The sequence below is a fragment of the Ananas comosus genome, linkage group 10 (genome assembly GCF_001540865.1).
Source record: "Ananas comosus cultivar F153 linkage group 10, ASM154086v1, whole genome shotgun sequence".
Taxonomy (NCBI): domain Eukaryota; kingdom Viridiplantae; phylum Streptophyta; class Magnoliopsida; order Poales; family Bromeliaceae; genus Ananas; species Ananas comosus.
Genome location: NC_033630.1, coordinates 4,357,540 through 4,372,890, shown reverse-complemented (window position 1 = coordinate 4,372,890; position 15,351 = coordinate 4,357,540). Strand labels below are relative to the sequence as shown.

The 15,351-nt window shown below is 39.3% G+C and overlaps 1 protein-coding gene across 2 annotated transcripts; it reads left to right on the top strand.

Moving 5' to 3' along the window:
• LOC109716420 (dipeptidyl aminopeptidase 4) lies at positions 1,641–9,027 on the top strand. 2 transcript variants are annotated; one of them, XM_020241851.1, is made up of 6 exons: positions 1,641–2,129; positions 2,375–2,569; positions 4,227–4,256; positions 4,534–5,643; positions 6,079–6,178; positions 8,190–8,275. In XM_020241851.1, the coding sequence occupies exons 1-5, from the start codon at positions 1,743–1,745 to the stop codon at positions 6,127–6,129; spliced, it is 1,773 nt and encodes a 590-aa protein (XP_020097440.1). In that variant the 5' UTR covers positions 1,641–1,742; the 3' UTR covers positions 6,130–6,178; positions 8,190–8,275. The 2 variants fall into 2 exon arrangements, with proteins under 2 accessions (XP_020097440.1, XP_020097438.1); XM_020241849.1 differs by lacking the exon at positions 6,079–6,178 and having other exon boundaries at positions 8,190–9,027.

The following is a 15,351-nucleotide window of genomic DNA, read 5'->3' as shown; positions in this document are numbered from 1 at the left end:
ATATATATATATATATATATATATGAATTAGGCTGGAATACTACTAATAGTAAAACGCTCTTTTTGCTACCAAGTTTTTAACCCTTGGATGAAAAATTGTAGGGTCAGGATGATATTAGTCGGTTAGAGTTGAGTGGTCCCCGCTGAGGGTGAGTAGTCCCACGGTTTATATAGTTAATCCAAATGTTAGAATAATGAATGAAGCAGTATGATCTCTAAAAGGTAAAAGTGTGGGGGTAAGCATTTAATAGACATTCACTACTAATAGTCAGCCCAGTCAACTCTCTCCTCATCCTCTCTCCATATTATAGTATATATTATATATAAAATTAGGCTGGAATACTATATAATCAAGAACGCTCTTTTTTGCGTATGCAAGTTTTAACACTTGATAAAATTGTATAGGTTAGGGATGTATATTAGTCATTGGTTGACTGGAATCGGCCTAGGATTAGTGTCCCACTGGTTATAGTATTTAATCAATGATTAGAATGATTAAAAAAGTGTTGATCCCAAAAGGACTAAACAACATTGATGCAATTAATGACAGTTTTGTAGTAATAGTAGCTCAGTCAACTATGAGGTGAGGAGGTGAGTGTATAGGGGGGTGTAGTGAGCTTTACTTATCTATTCGGAAGGTACGGAGTCTTCGTTAGCTTCGTTCTGTGCCGATGTTGCGACTTTTCGAATGCGTCGATTCGGCTTCGTTAAACGTTGATCTAGAGTATTTGGGGGGCGTAGAGTACCTCAGGAAAATACATTTTGATTACTTGGTTCTGATGATCATTTGGCCCCTAGTGAAGAACGGGGCTCAAAAAATCAACCAAATTCATGACCGTACGTGCAGCCGTTTGCAGTTATTAACGGTTTATGCCAAATTTCCAATCACATGAATTTTGATAGAATAATTCCTTATCTATATAACAAGACAGATAGTCTGTTGATTTTTAGAATTTTAAATCTATTATTACATTTCTGTAGAGATTTTATTTTTCACAGCCGGTTTGATTTGAGCCCCCGTTCGTTCATAGGCATATATCGGGTAAGAAATCATAAATTATTTATTTTCTAGCTACTTCAAATACTTTCTGGTAGATCAAGTTTAAAGCGGAAAGCCGCCCTGTCGGCACAAACCTCTACCAGGCGCTCCGTCGCGACCGATTCGGAAAGTCCAACATCGGGAAAACGAGGGCTGAAAAGCATCCGGAGAAGCGCAATACTTTATATATTTATCATAGGGTAATTAATTTGACTATCAGTATATTATATTATATATATTATATACTTACTTCATTACTACTATATAATAAATAATATATATATACTATTACTATATGGGAATGATATGATGAAATTTAGCAATGACCTGGATGCCAGGGTCCTATCCACAGAAACTTTGGTTTTACATAACCACAATAAAGTCTGTTGCGCGGAACTAAAAGAGGAAGGAAGAGAAACAGCTTGAAAAAATTGGCGCTCAAGGAGGGCGCCTTCATACCGCGCCGGGCGAATCCGATACCGATCCCTTCCTTCCCTCCCGCACCATTCAGGGTTAGGGTTTAGGGTAGGTTTACGGCGCCTGCACAAGCGACGGGAAGTCCTCCCCCTTCTACTTTGCACGCGGCGCGCAGGCCCCGCGCGAGGACGCTAGACGCGCCGCCGCCGCCGCCCGCCGCCGCCTCGAAAGGACCAAGAAGAGGCGGCTCACCTCCTCCTCCGCCGTCTCCGTCGCCGCCGCCGCCATGCCCGCCGCCGACGCGAACGACGAGTCGTTCCTCCTCCCGGTGGAGGAGATAGTGCAGTACCCGCTCCCGGGGTACGTGGCCCCTTCGTCGATCAGCTTCTCCCCCGACGACCGCGCCGTCGCCTACCTCTTCAGCCCCGACTCCACCCTCTACCGCAAGGTCTACGCCTTCGACGTCGCCGCGCGCCGCCACGACCTCGTCTTCGGCCCGCCCGACGGCGGTGGCCTCGACGAGGCCAACCTCTCCCCCGAGGAGAAGCTCCGCCGCGAGCGCGCCCGCGAGCGCGGCCTCGGCGTCACGCGTTACGAGTGGCGCGCCCGCCCCGCCGCCTCCACTGCTGCTGCCGCCGTGAAGCCCGGCATCATAGTCCCCTTGCCCACCGGGGTATGATCTCTCTTTTAGGCTGTTGGATTCAATAAAAAGCACAACTTTTTTCTTTTTTTTGTTGAATTGCCATGTATGGTTATTATTATGTTGCCCAAAATGGTAACTTTATGTAGTTGAATAAGATTACCGTTGTTCAATCAGATCAAATTTTGGTTACTACGGTGCTCAAAATGGTAGCTAAATGTGGTTATGCGCTGCTGCCGTTTGATGGTAATTTAAGTTTGGTTTCTTTGTTTGTGTAGGTCTACTTCCAGGATATATGCGGCTCAGAACCGGAACTCAAGTTACCGAGTTCGCCTGGGTCGCCAATCATTGACCCACATTTGTCCCCAGATGGAAGCATGCTGGCGTATGTCAGAGATGATGAGCTACATGTGCTGAATTTGTCTGGTGGTGAGCCTAGACAGTTGACCTTCGGCGCGAGAGGGAATGGAAAGGTGCGTGTCCCTTTCCTTGTCGTTAGCGAAATCTGCATTATATTGTTTCCCTATTGTTAGCTCAATTTACAACACCACACTATTCCTGATTGGTTATAAGCTACATAATGAATTCTAAACTGATGTGCTTTTACTGAGAAGATGTATTAAAGCGGTTCGGTCCACATTTTGATGTCCTTTGCTGCAGGTATACATGATATTCTCCTTTAAGTGGTGTCAGGATTATACATCTTCTAAGCAATATAAATTGAAGAACTTTCATTTTTAAACACTTGTAGAGTGCTCTTAGTGTTGCTTTGTAGATCTTGCCGAGTGTAGCTGTTAAAGGAACAAGACACTCATGATTGGGCTCTAACATGTGCAATGGGTGCACAGTTTGATTACTTGCATATTCTCATGCCAAATGGCTTTTGCAGTTTGGTTTGAATTGCCTATTAAATGCGTTGTCATGGAAAATGGTCTTTGCAGTTCAATTTTGTCTGATTAAACACCTTTGCATGCCAAATTGCCTTCGCTGTAAAATCAGTCAAACGTGGAATGACGAGCCTTCTCTACTATTATCCAGGTATGGATAAAATTGGGAAAGAATGAGGTAAATGAACAGATTGACTGAAATTTCTCCTGGCAAGCGTATGTATGAGGGTTGGAAGTACGAGGATTAGTATACAGAGAAGTGATTTTCCGTCTCATGGTATTCAAGAAACTTTTTCCGTTATGTGAACTTTCTTTTAGTTGTTCACTTGTTCTCACTGCTCATTGATCATTGAAATTTCTTGCTGCTTACCCATTTCAGCAAGGATGGTGATTGAATTTTGTGAAAAACAGGGTTATGCCTAAAAGGCTAAATATGAGGATTGAGGACAAAAGTAACACAAGGGGATTGTTAGGGTGCTGGATGTAGGAGTCGTTGGTGGACATGGAATTCTAAGGATTTAAACAGGATGGATGGAAATTGGTCCCTCTACTTTGTTTTGTAGCAACTAATTTGCTAGAAGCAGGTTAAAGTTGGACAAATTCAATTTTAGCTTGATCCAACTGTAGATTGACTAAATACAACACATGACCATTGTCTGCTAGAGATCTAGGAACTAGATCCTCCTTGCCCGAAAGTTCTAATTGAAGATTGAAGCAGTTTCGTTTCAATGTTGAGCGCCAATAGTACTATAAATGTTTGGTGGCATGAGGACGTCAACTTTCTAGTGAAATCCTTAGCTTCCTTGTTCAAGCTGTTGACTTGATTTCATTAAAACATTAAGAAAATGATCTTTTGAAAGAATTGCATGCTCATTTGACTTTAGGAAACAAAATTAAAGATGGCAATGTTGGGTGGCATATAGGGGGTATCTTGCGATACATCCTATACCATGCTGATACCCATTAGCATGGTACACGATGCTCCATACTAATCAATACAGGCAACTGGGACAATCTATCATACTGAATGTTGACATATAGGCTCATCTAGAGTTATATAAGCATATATAAGTGTTTGCCCATTTCTGCACATGTACATAAATATAATAGAACATATATCCACTGAGTGACATATATTTTTATGTTTGTGTATGTTTTTTTAATCCCTAATTATGCTTTTCAATAACTCATCTTCCAGTACTTTGTGAATCTGACAGGTTTGATCTATCTTCTTTGTTTGCAGACTAATGGTCTTGCGGAGTATATCGCTCAGGTTCTCTCTTACACTTGCAATTCTCATTTTATCATTTTCACTGTTTTGATTTTCTTCTATATTTAGAAAGTCACTTGGTGTGAAGGTCAAGACTCGTCCCATGCTATAATGGCATGCGTTCAATTTAAATGCAGCCTCCTCCTATCTTAGCGATGGAGACTGCATACAACTTGCCTTCCTTGACCTTGTCCATGGGCCACTTAAATAGTACTTCCATATTGCATTGTACAATTTTAACTACCTTGCATTCTCATTACTGTGTATTTGATGACTGTAGGAGGAGATGGAACGAAAGACCGGGTTCTGGTGGTCACCTGACAGTAAATTCATAGCATTCGCTGAAGTTGACTCGTCTGAAATACCTCTATTTAGAATTATGCATCAAGGGAAAAGCTCCGTTGGTTCTGATGCACAGGAAGACCACGCATACCCTTTTGCTGGCGCAGCTAATGTCAAAGTCCGAATAGGAGTTGTTCCTGCATGTGGTGGACAGCCAACTTGGATGGATCTTCTATGTGGGTCCCAGGATCGAACAGATAGCGAGGAGGAATATCTAGCCAGAATCAACTGGATGCCTGATAATTCTCTTATTGCTCAGGTTCTTAATAGGTCTCACTCCAGGTTAAATATCCTCAAGTTCGACATCAAAACAGGCCAGAAGGAAATTTTACTTGTAGAAGAGTTAGACGTATGGATCACTTTACATGATTGTTTCACTCCCTTGGATAAAGGAGCAAATAAGTTCTCAGGGGGTTTTATTTGGGCCAGTGAAAAGACTGGCTTTAGACATTTATATCTGCACGACAAGAATGGGACTTGCTTAGGGCCGATTACGCAAGGCGATTGGATGGTTGAGCAAATTGCTGGTGTGAATGAGAATGCAGGAATTGTGTATTTCACAGGTACAATGGATGGGCCGCTTGAAGCAAATTTGTATTCTACAAATCTTTTCCCTGATTGGAACCAACCTTTACAACCTCCACGAAGATTGACTAATGGAAATGGAAGACATGCTGTTATTCTTGACCATCAATTGCAGAGGTTTATTGATGTTCACGACTCACTGAGATCTCCTCCTAGAGTTTTACTTTGTTCTTTGCATGATGGTAGTGTAATCATGCCTCTATATGAGCAGCAGATTACTGTTCCACGTTTTCGCAAGCTCCAAGCTCTGTTTCCAGAGATTGTGCAGATAGAGGCAAAAGATGGTACCCCGTTATATGGAGCATTATACCTGCCTGATGAAAAGAAATATGGACCGCCTCCCTACAAAACATTGATCAGTGTTTATGGTGGTCCGAGTGTCCAATCTGTATGTGACTCGTGGATAAATACGGTTGACATGAGAGCACAGTACCTGCGAAACAAGGGAATCTTAGTATGGAAGGTAAATCTACTTGCTCTTCTTCCTTTGTTGTTTGCTCATTTGCAAGATCAAATTATCATGTCTTCTTTCTCAGCTTGTGTGATCCAATTTATTAACTAAGATGAAATCTTTATTAATCTCTTATAACGATTCAACATATTGTAGTTCCTTAATATGAAGAGAGAAATCTATTATATGGGATGATAAATCCAATTCATAGCATTCACAAAGGATGATGGTCCTGATCTAGATATCTTCTATCATCCCTTCTTCCCTGCAATTTAATTACTAACATTTTTTGGTAGATATAATCAATTAGGTCTGTGATTTTATCGACTCTGTATCTTGCTAAATTAGTAAGGTTTTTGTCTCAGATAATTTTGGATGAGAGGTATAGTAAACAAAGATGTAGGTAGACCGGCTTTCTTGTTGATGTACTTTTATTTCATCTTATAGGAGAGCGAGATGCTTTCCCTACACTTTGAAAATGGAGGACGGATGATTTAAGATGGGATAGCATTTGAATCTTTTAGTCATAGTTATATTAGCAGAGGAGGTTTGGAACTCAATCCCAATTCCCAAGCATTGTGATTTTGCAAGATTTGCAGTTTTTTTGCTTTGGTTTCTTAGATGTTTATGTTGTCATTACAAATACCATCTAAAGAACTTCAATTAATTGGTAGGCTGATCTGCATAATTGATGGAATAGTGTTAACTTTTCTTTTCACGACTCAAAATTAGAAAAGGTCAAAATCTCATGTCAGATGTTTCGGACAACACTTATTTTGGCACTAGGTTACGTCACATTCGTCTAGATAAAGATATCTTTGTTGCTTTATCTCAGGATCACCAAGTTATAATACCTATCTTGGGGCGTCTGTCACCATCACCTGACAATCCTACCCTTCGATCCTTTCTTGGACAAAATTTGATCCATGTGAGATGCCAATGAGAGTGTCCTAAAGAACATGGTGTTGAATTCGAAACAGCTCCAAAATGAATGCCAAATGATACACTGCCATGCTGGCCATCAACTAGTATATATGTTTAGGATTGTGTTTTCAATTAGCTTAGTTTAACTACAAGAACTGGTATTTTTGTCAAGCTAGGAAATTGGTATGAAGTACCTACGAGAGTTTCTATGATGTAATTGCAATCGACTTTTATTCTCTCCAATTGTTCTTTTAAATAATCTGAGTTCTTGGTGTGGCCTGATGGTGGAAATGGAGCACTATTGCATGCGTTTTAGAAAGCCCATTCTTTTTTGTTGAAGAATAATTTAATATTAACTAGATTTTCACTTTTGTGGAATGTAGTTTTCATGTCTTCTCTTTATTAAGACATGTAGTCAGCCGTGAAACTTAATCCAAGCAATAAAATCATGCATCAAATTGGGCTGTGTTACTCTATCATTGTTGTTTCCTTTTGAGCTCCTTGGGATTCCCAGTCTCCCACTAGGTTTTAACTCTCCTTCCCTATTAGGTCGAACAGTGAATTGATGTTATCTTTTTGATCTTCATTACGATGCTATGAGAGAGCTTGGGATGTTGTGGGTCCATATTAATGATATAAATGTATTTGTTGTGGTTGATCTCATGACGTGTTTTCTTCTAATTTTTATTTGATGTAGAATTCATAGCCTGAATCTGCCAGGGAAATTTGTTTTGTGGCAGAAATACGTAAAATTTGCCCCTCCTATAAAGATTATCCCAGAATAAATAAGCATTAGTTAGGAGGAGGTGTGCTAGTGGCGAGCAGAAGCAAAGTTATTAGATACTGAAGGACAGCCCAACCAGAACATTTCATATTGTTTAAAATCTAATGTAGAAGCACTGATGTTGAACTGTTTTCAGCTCCGTCCACACTAGCATTTGATATGGTAAACCAAACTTTTATGACATCTCTATCCCTCTTTCACCTCTCTTGTACTAGTCTTCGATACTATAAAGCCAACTTTTTATCACACATCTGTCACTCTTTTGGTTCCGCTCCTTCAACACTCCTATGCACAGTTATATTCTCATATGCCCTATTTATGAATCTAGAAGCTTTTGATGAGCCCTTTCTTGCTTAATCTCTGATTAGGACTTTGGGATCATTTTCTAGGTTGTTATCTCAAGTCGAAACACATTTGTATGAATTGTCAACATCTCCAGGAGCATTCTTAGGTCATGGTTGTGGTCTATACTATTGGGAAAGATTTGGATAATTATGATGAACTCCCCGTTGTTTCTTTTTGCAGCCACTTGCACCACCTAGTTAAGTTCCCTGAAGGAAATTCACTTGCTCTTTATTCGAATTACTTTGTATAGTTGACCGGTTTTTTTCTAGATGATTTGGTTCAATGTTATTATCGAAATTTTTCTTGATTTAGCTCTTCATTATTCCAATAGTCTAGTAGCGGTGTTCTGATATATTCCCCAACTGCACGTGATAAATCATTTTTCAAGTTCCTCTGTTGATGAATCCGTTCTTACCATGATATGTCTAACTATCAACTAAGATGTGACATCTCTGATAACTTTTTGGCTAATTCATCGGTCATCCGATTGGTTTTGCCTATGCAGCTAGACAACAGAGGAACATCTCGACGAGGATTGAAATTCGAGGGCCATCTAAAGCACAACATTGGCCGCGTAGACGCCGAGGATCAACTCACTGGCGCCGAATGGCTCGTAAAGAAAGGTCTAGCGATACCTCACCATATCGGACTCTACGGCTGGAGCTACGGTGGCTTCCTCTCAGCCATGAGCCTTGCTCGGTTCCCCGACACCTACCGATGCGCCGTTTCTGGCGCTCCAGTCACTGCATGGGACGGTTACGATACCTTTTACACCGAGAAATACATGGGATTGCCCGCAGAAAACCTTGATGCCTACAATTTCGCGTCGATCATGCACCATGCCCCCAAGATGAAAGGGAAGCTGCTGCTCGTTCACGGTATGATCGATGAGAACGTGCATTTCCGGCACACTGCAAGGCTGATCAATGCGTTGATTGCGGCGGGGAAGCCGTACGAGCTTTTAGTCTTCCCGGATGAGCGGCACATGCCCCGGCGGCTTCGGGATCGTGTCTATATGGAAGAGAGGATTTGGGAGTTTGTAGAAAGGAACTTGTGATGGAAGCTACATGTAACCCTATGTATTTACCTCCTTTTTCCTTATCAATTTTAGAGGCTTTCTATTGTTATTCTTTCAAGCATAATATAATCCTGTGTTTTCTCTGTTGTATAATCAGGGTGCCGAAGAAATTTGAGGTTTTAATTTAATGAGAGGGAAATTTTCAGGCAGAGTGATAACTAGGTTCATTTGTTTTCTTCTGGAACTATTATCTTCTTGTTGTTTATTATGACTCTACAGGAATTTGCACTTAATGATGCTTTGTGGATCATAGGTTGTTGTTGAATGCTGTTTTATTTATTTTGCTGCCCTTTTTCTTTGGCATCACATTTTTAAAATTAAACTCATCAGTTTACTTACAATTTGTATCAATCTCTGTTCTATTAGAGAGACAAATTTTACATTTTTTTTTTTTTAGTTGTGCTAATTACGAAATTGGTATATACATCATAGATCTAAATCTGATTTTACAGATTCCATTTTTTTTTCTTGTTTCTTAGCCTACATTGAGAATGCACGCAAATAAGTGAGGCACAAAGTTGCTTTATTGTTCCTTAGGGCCAGTTTGGATAGTGTGTCATTTTATGAGTAGGTCTTGTGTGCTATTAGGAGCACGGAGGCCTCCGTGCTTCTAAGCCGTTTTCGATGATGGATCTTCCGAATCGACGATCGGCTCCGCTAGACTTGATCTAGCATATTTGAAGTATCTAGAAAATAATTTTGTGATTTTTCGATATCATTTACCTAACGATCGAAAGGGTTCAAAATCAACGGCTGAAAATAAAATTCTCATAAAAAGTGGTGATATAGAATTAAAATTTTAGATCAAAGATATTGATCTTGCTGTAAATAGTATAAAGAATTTTCTATCAAAATTTCATCTGATTTGAATACTTCTACACCGTTAAACTTGCAAACGACATACATCAATCATTAAAAATTATTGATTTTGAACACTTTCGATCGCTAGGTAAATGATACCGAAAAATCACAAAAATTATTTTCAAGATAGTTCAAATACGCTAGATCAAGTTTAACGGAGTCGATCGTCGATTCGGAAGCTCCATCATCGAAAACGGCTTAGGAGCATAGAGACCTCCGTGCTCCTAATAGCACACAAGATTTGCTCGTCATTTTATAGTATTGGTATATTTCTATTGTTTTCTGGAAAAGAAAAGTCTTCATATTAATAAAATCATGTTTGGGTATCTTTTACTTGGGATATCAAAAAATGTAATAAAAATATTTTGAAAAATTGTAAATTCGCTGCAAGAGAGAAAAGATTAATTTCCTGGTACAAACAAAAAATGAAGTGTCCTTAAATTGTAAAATTCAAAAAAAAAAAATTGTACAAATTTTTAATTGGTAATTTCAGATTGAATTGGATCCAGATCTGGGCCCAAATATGGCATGATCTAATTGGGTCATACTTCCATGAAAATAATAATAAAAATTGAAAGATATCAAATAACAGAAATAAACTTATTGGAGGATTTAAAGATCATCAATATCTTCACAACTTCTCTTTTTTTGTAAAGCAAAAAAAATCCCTACAACTATTCTAAAAAATCCCCTAGTATTTGTAGTTATCTGACTGATAATTAAGTTGAAAAATCGTTCTAAGATCTACGCTAATTTCATAAAGAGGCCAGAAGCTTGGGCGAAAATACGCAAAGAGTATATTTGTTTGATCAAAAGTAGGGGAGGGATGAAGTTGCTTTCGATCGTAAATACTCACTTTTATTTTTTGCTTTGCCAAAATTAGATTTACACGAAACTCTACTTTTCCAAAACGCGGTAATTGGCTTCGTCTTTAGGTGGTCACTGAAGAGAAAGGGATGGAAAAAATTAAATATTTAGTTTTTTAACTTCTTTTTTTTTTTTTATCCTTTTACATGCTAATGTAAACATTTTTGATAGAATAGATGAAAAAAATAAAATAATAATAGTTTTAAAGTCATTTACTTTCTATCAAACACATAGTGGTAGGAAACNCCTAATTTAGGGGGTGGGGTTAGTTAACCCTATCCCAAATGGGCTATCCCGAGATAGTCCATTTAGGGTGGGGTTAGCTAACCCCACCCCCTACTACTCTAACCAAACAAAATACTATTTTACCCACTATCCTTTTTATCCCACCTACTCCAACCAAACACTATTTTATCTATACCTGAACTAAACCCAATTCTTAACCAAACACAAAATTACTCTAACCCCATAACCCTGAACTTAATTCTATCCCTGGAATAATAAGTTTTTACTTAACCCCAAACCAAATGGTGACCTACTCCAAATCACACAAATAAGAATTAATTAATAAGGATAATTTGGATAGTTTTATAAAAGTAAAAGATTATTTTTGATATTGATTATTTTTTAAACATATCTATGTAATTAGGTGTAGACAGAAGGGTACTTCGAAAATTAATCCTTATTTATTTATTTGTAATGTAAACATTTTTGATAGAATAGATGAAAAAAATAAAATAATAATAGTTTTAAAGTCATTTACTTTCTATCAAACACATAGTGGTAGGAAACTAATGTTTACCTAAATTTTCGATCAACATTACAAATAAATAAATAAGGATTAATTTTCGAAGTACCCTTCTGTCTACACCTAATTACATAGATATGTTTAAAAAATAATCAATATCAAAAATAATCTTTTACTTTTATAAAACTATCCAAATTATCCTTATTAATTAATTCTTATTTGTGTGATTTGGAGTAGGTCACCATTTGGTTTGGGGTTAAGTAAAAACTTATTATTCCAGGGATAGAATTAAGTTCAGGGTTATGGGGTTAGAGTAATTTTGTGTTTGGTTAAGAATTGGGTTTAGTTCAGGTATAGATAAAATAGTGTTTGGTTGGAGTAGGTGGGATAAAAAGGATAGTGGGTAAAATAGTATTTTGTTTGGTTAGAGTAGTAGGGGGTGGGGTTAGCTAACCCCACCCTAAATGGACTATCTCGGGATAGCCCATTTGGGATAGGGTTAACTAACCCCACCCCCTAAATTAGGTGTTTGGAAATAACTTCGGGGTTAAGGGGTTATTCCACCCCTTAACCCTGAACCAAACGGGTGCTTACTACTGTTTGGTTCGGAGTTAAGAAAAAACTAGTTATTTCAGTGATAGGGTTAAGTTCAGGGTTAAGGTGGGGTTGGAGTATTTTTTGTGTTTGGTTGGGGGTTAGAGTTAGTCTAGGATTAAGAAAAATAGTGTTTGGTTGGAATATGTGGGATAAGAAGGATAGTGGGTAAAATAGTATTTTGTTTGGTTGGAGTATTGGGGTGGAGTGAGTTTAGCTAATCCCACCGGGATAGCCCATTTGGGGTGGGGTTAGCTAAACCCCACTCTCCAAATTAGGTGTTTGGGAATAACTTCGGGGTTAAGGGGTTATTCCACCCCTTAACTCCGAACCAAACAGGAGGAATATGTAAGGTACCGTTTGGTTGGGGAACTAGGGGGTGAATAAGGGGTTAATTCCCCCTAGTTCCCCAAACACAAATAGGCTAAGGTGGGAACAGCTGTTCCCACCCGTTAGCGGGTTATCAAGCTGTTCCCACCCGTTAGCGGGTTATCCTTGGGTGGAATTAGAACTACGACCGCTGTTCCCCTCTTCTCTCTCTCTCCGATTTTTTCGATCCCCTTTCCTCTCCCTCTTTCCTCTTTCCTCCGGTTTACTGTGCGGCTTCGTTCTCGGCGATCTCCGTCCGTTCCTCGAGACAGATCTGGTGGCGCCGGACCTCGGACGGCTACCTCACCTTCCTCCTCGGCGCCATCTGTCTCTCCGAAGCCCTTGAACCCCTTTCCGCTTCCTCTTTCCTCCAGTTTACTGTGCGGCTTCGATCGGCGATCCTCGTCCCTTCTTCGACAGATCTGGTGCCACCGGAGCTCGGACTGCTACCTCATCTTCGTCCTCAGCGCCATCTGTCTCTCTGAAGCCGTTGATCCTTTTTCCGCTACCTCTTTCCTCCGGTTCACTGTGCGGCTTTGATCGGCTTTGATCGGCGACATATATGGTGCCACCGGAGCTCGGCCGGCTACCTCATCTGACTCCTCTGCACCGTGTGACTCTCCGAAGTCGTTGATCCCCTTTCCTAGCCCTCTTCCCTCCGCGATTTACTGTGCGTCGCCGATCGAGAAGATCCGCTTCCTCCTCCGCACCTCGTTGCCTCACCTCATCCGCGCGCGCCTTCGTCTTACTCCTCGGGTTGGCCGACGCCGGCGATCGGTATGATTTTGCGCCTATGGATGCGACCCTACACAAGAGATCTACTAGATCTAGTATTATATTACACAAAAAATCTTTTATCTGTGCTCTTTTCCCTCTCTGTATGCTTTTGTGGCTTTCGCTCGACGCCCGTCAGTNGTACAAGGCCGACGAAATTGCAAACCCGAGGCTCGGGTCGCGCGGTCTGCGGCTCTGTACCGGTACAAGCCTGATGGCTGTACCGGTACAACCATCAACCCTTGTACCGGTACAAGGCCAGTCTGTTCCGGTACAAGCCCTGCTGCAGGCTACCCGAGAGCTGTCCAAAAATCCCGATTTTGGGATTTTGGTGCCAAGTCTCACTCCAACATCCTCGGGATGCGCGCCAGGGGTCGGAACACTATCAACGACCCTCCAAAAACTGTGGAAAGGCTCCACACACAGATCAAACACTCGAATCCCGCAATTTGCTAAGATCCAGTGTATTACAATATCTCATTCAATAAAATTCAATATTTTAACAAACATATATGCAATTTTATATAAAATTTATAGAAAAATAATATATGATAGAAAACCACTTTATCCACTGCAAGTATATATTAACATCCTTTTTATCTCTCAAATGAAAATAATTGAATATAGTCAGTTTTTTTAAAAATCATATTTGCATTCATAATTTTTTGTATTTTTTTGAATTCGAAACAAATAGGTGTCAAATGCTAAATATTGATGTCCATATTTGCATCTCATTGAAGCTGATGTCAAATTGGATCGAAATTTATCCAAACCACTTTCACTCCTAAGTACGAGGCTAGCTGAGTGATTATTATATATTCTTATAAGATTATTATATTTTCTCTAAAAAAAAAAGGCAAATCTGCCATCTACCACGGCAATTGAAAAGGAAATTGTTTTGGTAAACTTCAAATACCACACCCTTGTGGTTTCACGTTTTCTCACTGCAATATCTTGTGATTTAAAGTGTATCAATTTAGTATTCCATAGTTTCATTCAAAGTTTTAAGTACCCATCGGCACAGGCCGTATCCACCGTGCCGTACCGTGCCAACAAGATACCGGTACGATACAGATCCCGTGCCGATGGCACAACTCAAAATTCTCTATTCTTTCAATTAGTAAGTAATTTTCTTAATAAAGTTCAAAAGATGTGATAAAAAGACATAATAAATAGTTAGAATATTTTGTTGCTAAAGAAAATAAATATTTCATGCTATTATGTGTCGGCACACAAGTATTTTTTTGATCGGCAAGTTTTCGGCACGATCACGTGGCACGATACTTAAATCCTTTGTTTCATTCTTCTCTTTCCATTGATACCTTTGTTAACTATCTGTTAAATCATATACAAAAAAAACTTTAGATATATCCCATCTATGATTAATCGAATATTCACTTTAGTACCATGTTATTATCGAATTTTCACTTTAGTATTTGGTGGTTTTAATTTTGTCACTGATTTAAAAAAAATTAATATAGAGAATAACGGAAAGAGAAAAACTAAAACCAGAGAATGCTAGAGTGAAATATTTTAAATTATAAAATACTAAATTGAGAAAATATGAAATCACAAAGATAGTATTTGAGTTTTTTTTAATTTTTTAAGGTAAAAAGTTGACAATAACAGAGAGTTTAGGAAGCAAAAAAAATTTCCGTTTGAAAGTAGAAGAGGAGCAAGCGTACCATTAGAATCTCAGCACGTGCAGTATCCAATAGGGACGAGCCACCTGGGCTACCTGCCCGCCGACAGGAGCAAGTGGGTACGTGGGCCGGTGCTGTTGTCAAAAGTCAGCTCTGTCGGTCCAACGGGTCGCAGCTTCCGCGACGTCCACCACGGACACGTGGGCCTGCTCGAAACGAATTATTTAATAGTGCCAAATTATAGTATCAATATATATATATATATATATATAGGGGCAATTGCCTATATACTCCTAAAAAGTTTCTGATTTTCTTATTTACCCCTCTTAGAAGGCTAATATTGAAAATACCCTTCTTATGTTCCAAGTCTTTCTAATATACCCCTGGAGTTAAGTTCCGTCAGTTAGCTGCTGTTATTTCTAAAAAATTACCATTTTGCCCATTCCAATATACCCTCGTACCGTAACTCACTTATCTTATATACCCTTCATATACCAAATATTTTTTTTATTTGCCCTTCAAATATCAATTAATTAATTAAGCACGTTGGGAGCGAGCAGATGAACGGATGAGATCGATCGCAGCTAAACCAATCTTAGTGGTTGGAGGCATAGTTAGTTAATTCAGATTCGGCAAAAATTCGGTACAGATATAATTCGGATAAAATTCGTCTTTTAATTTTTAAATTCGTTGAAAAATACGGCTAAAAACGGATTTGACAGTTATTCGGATA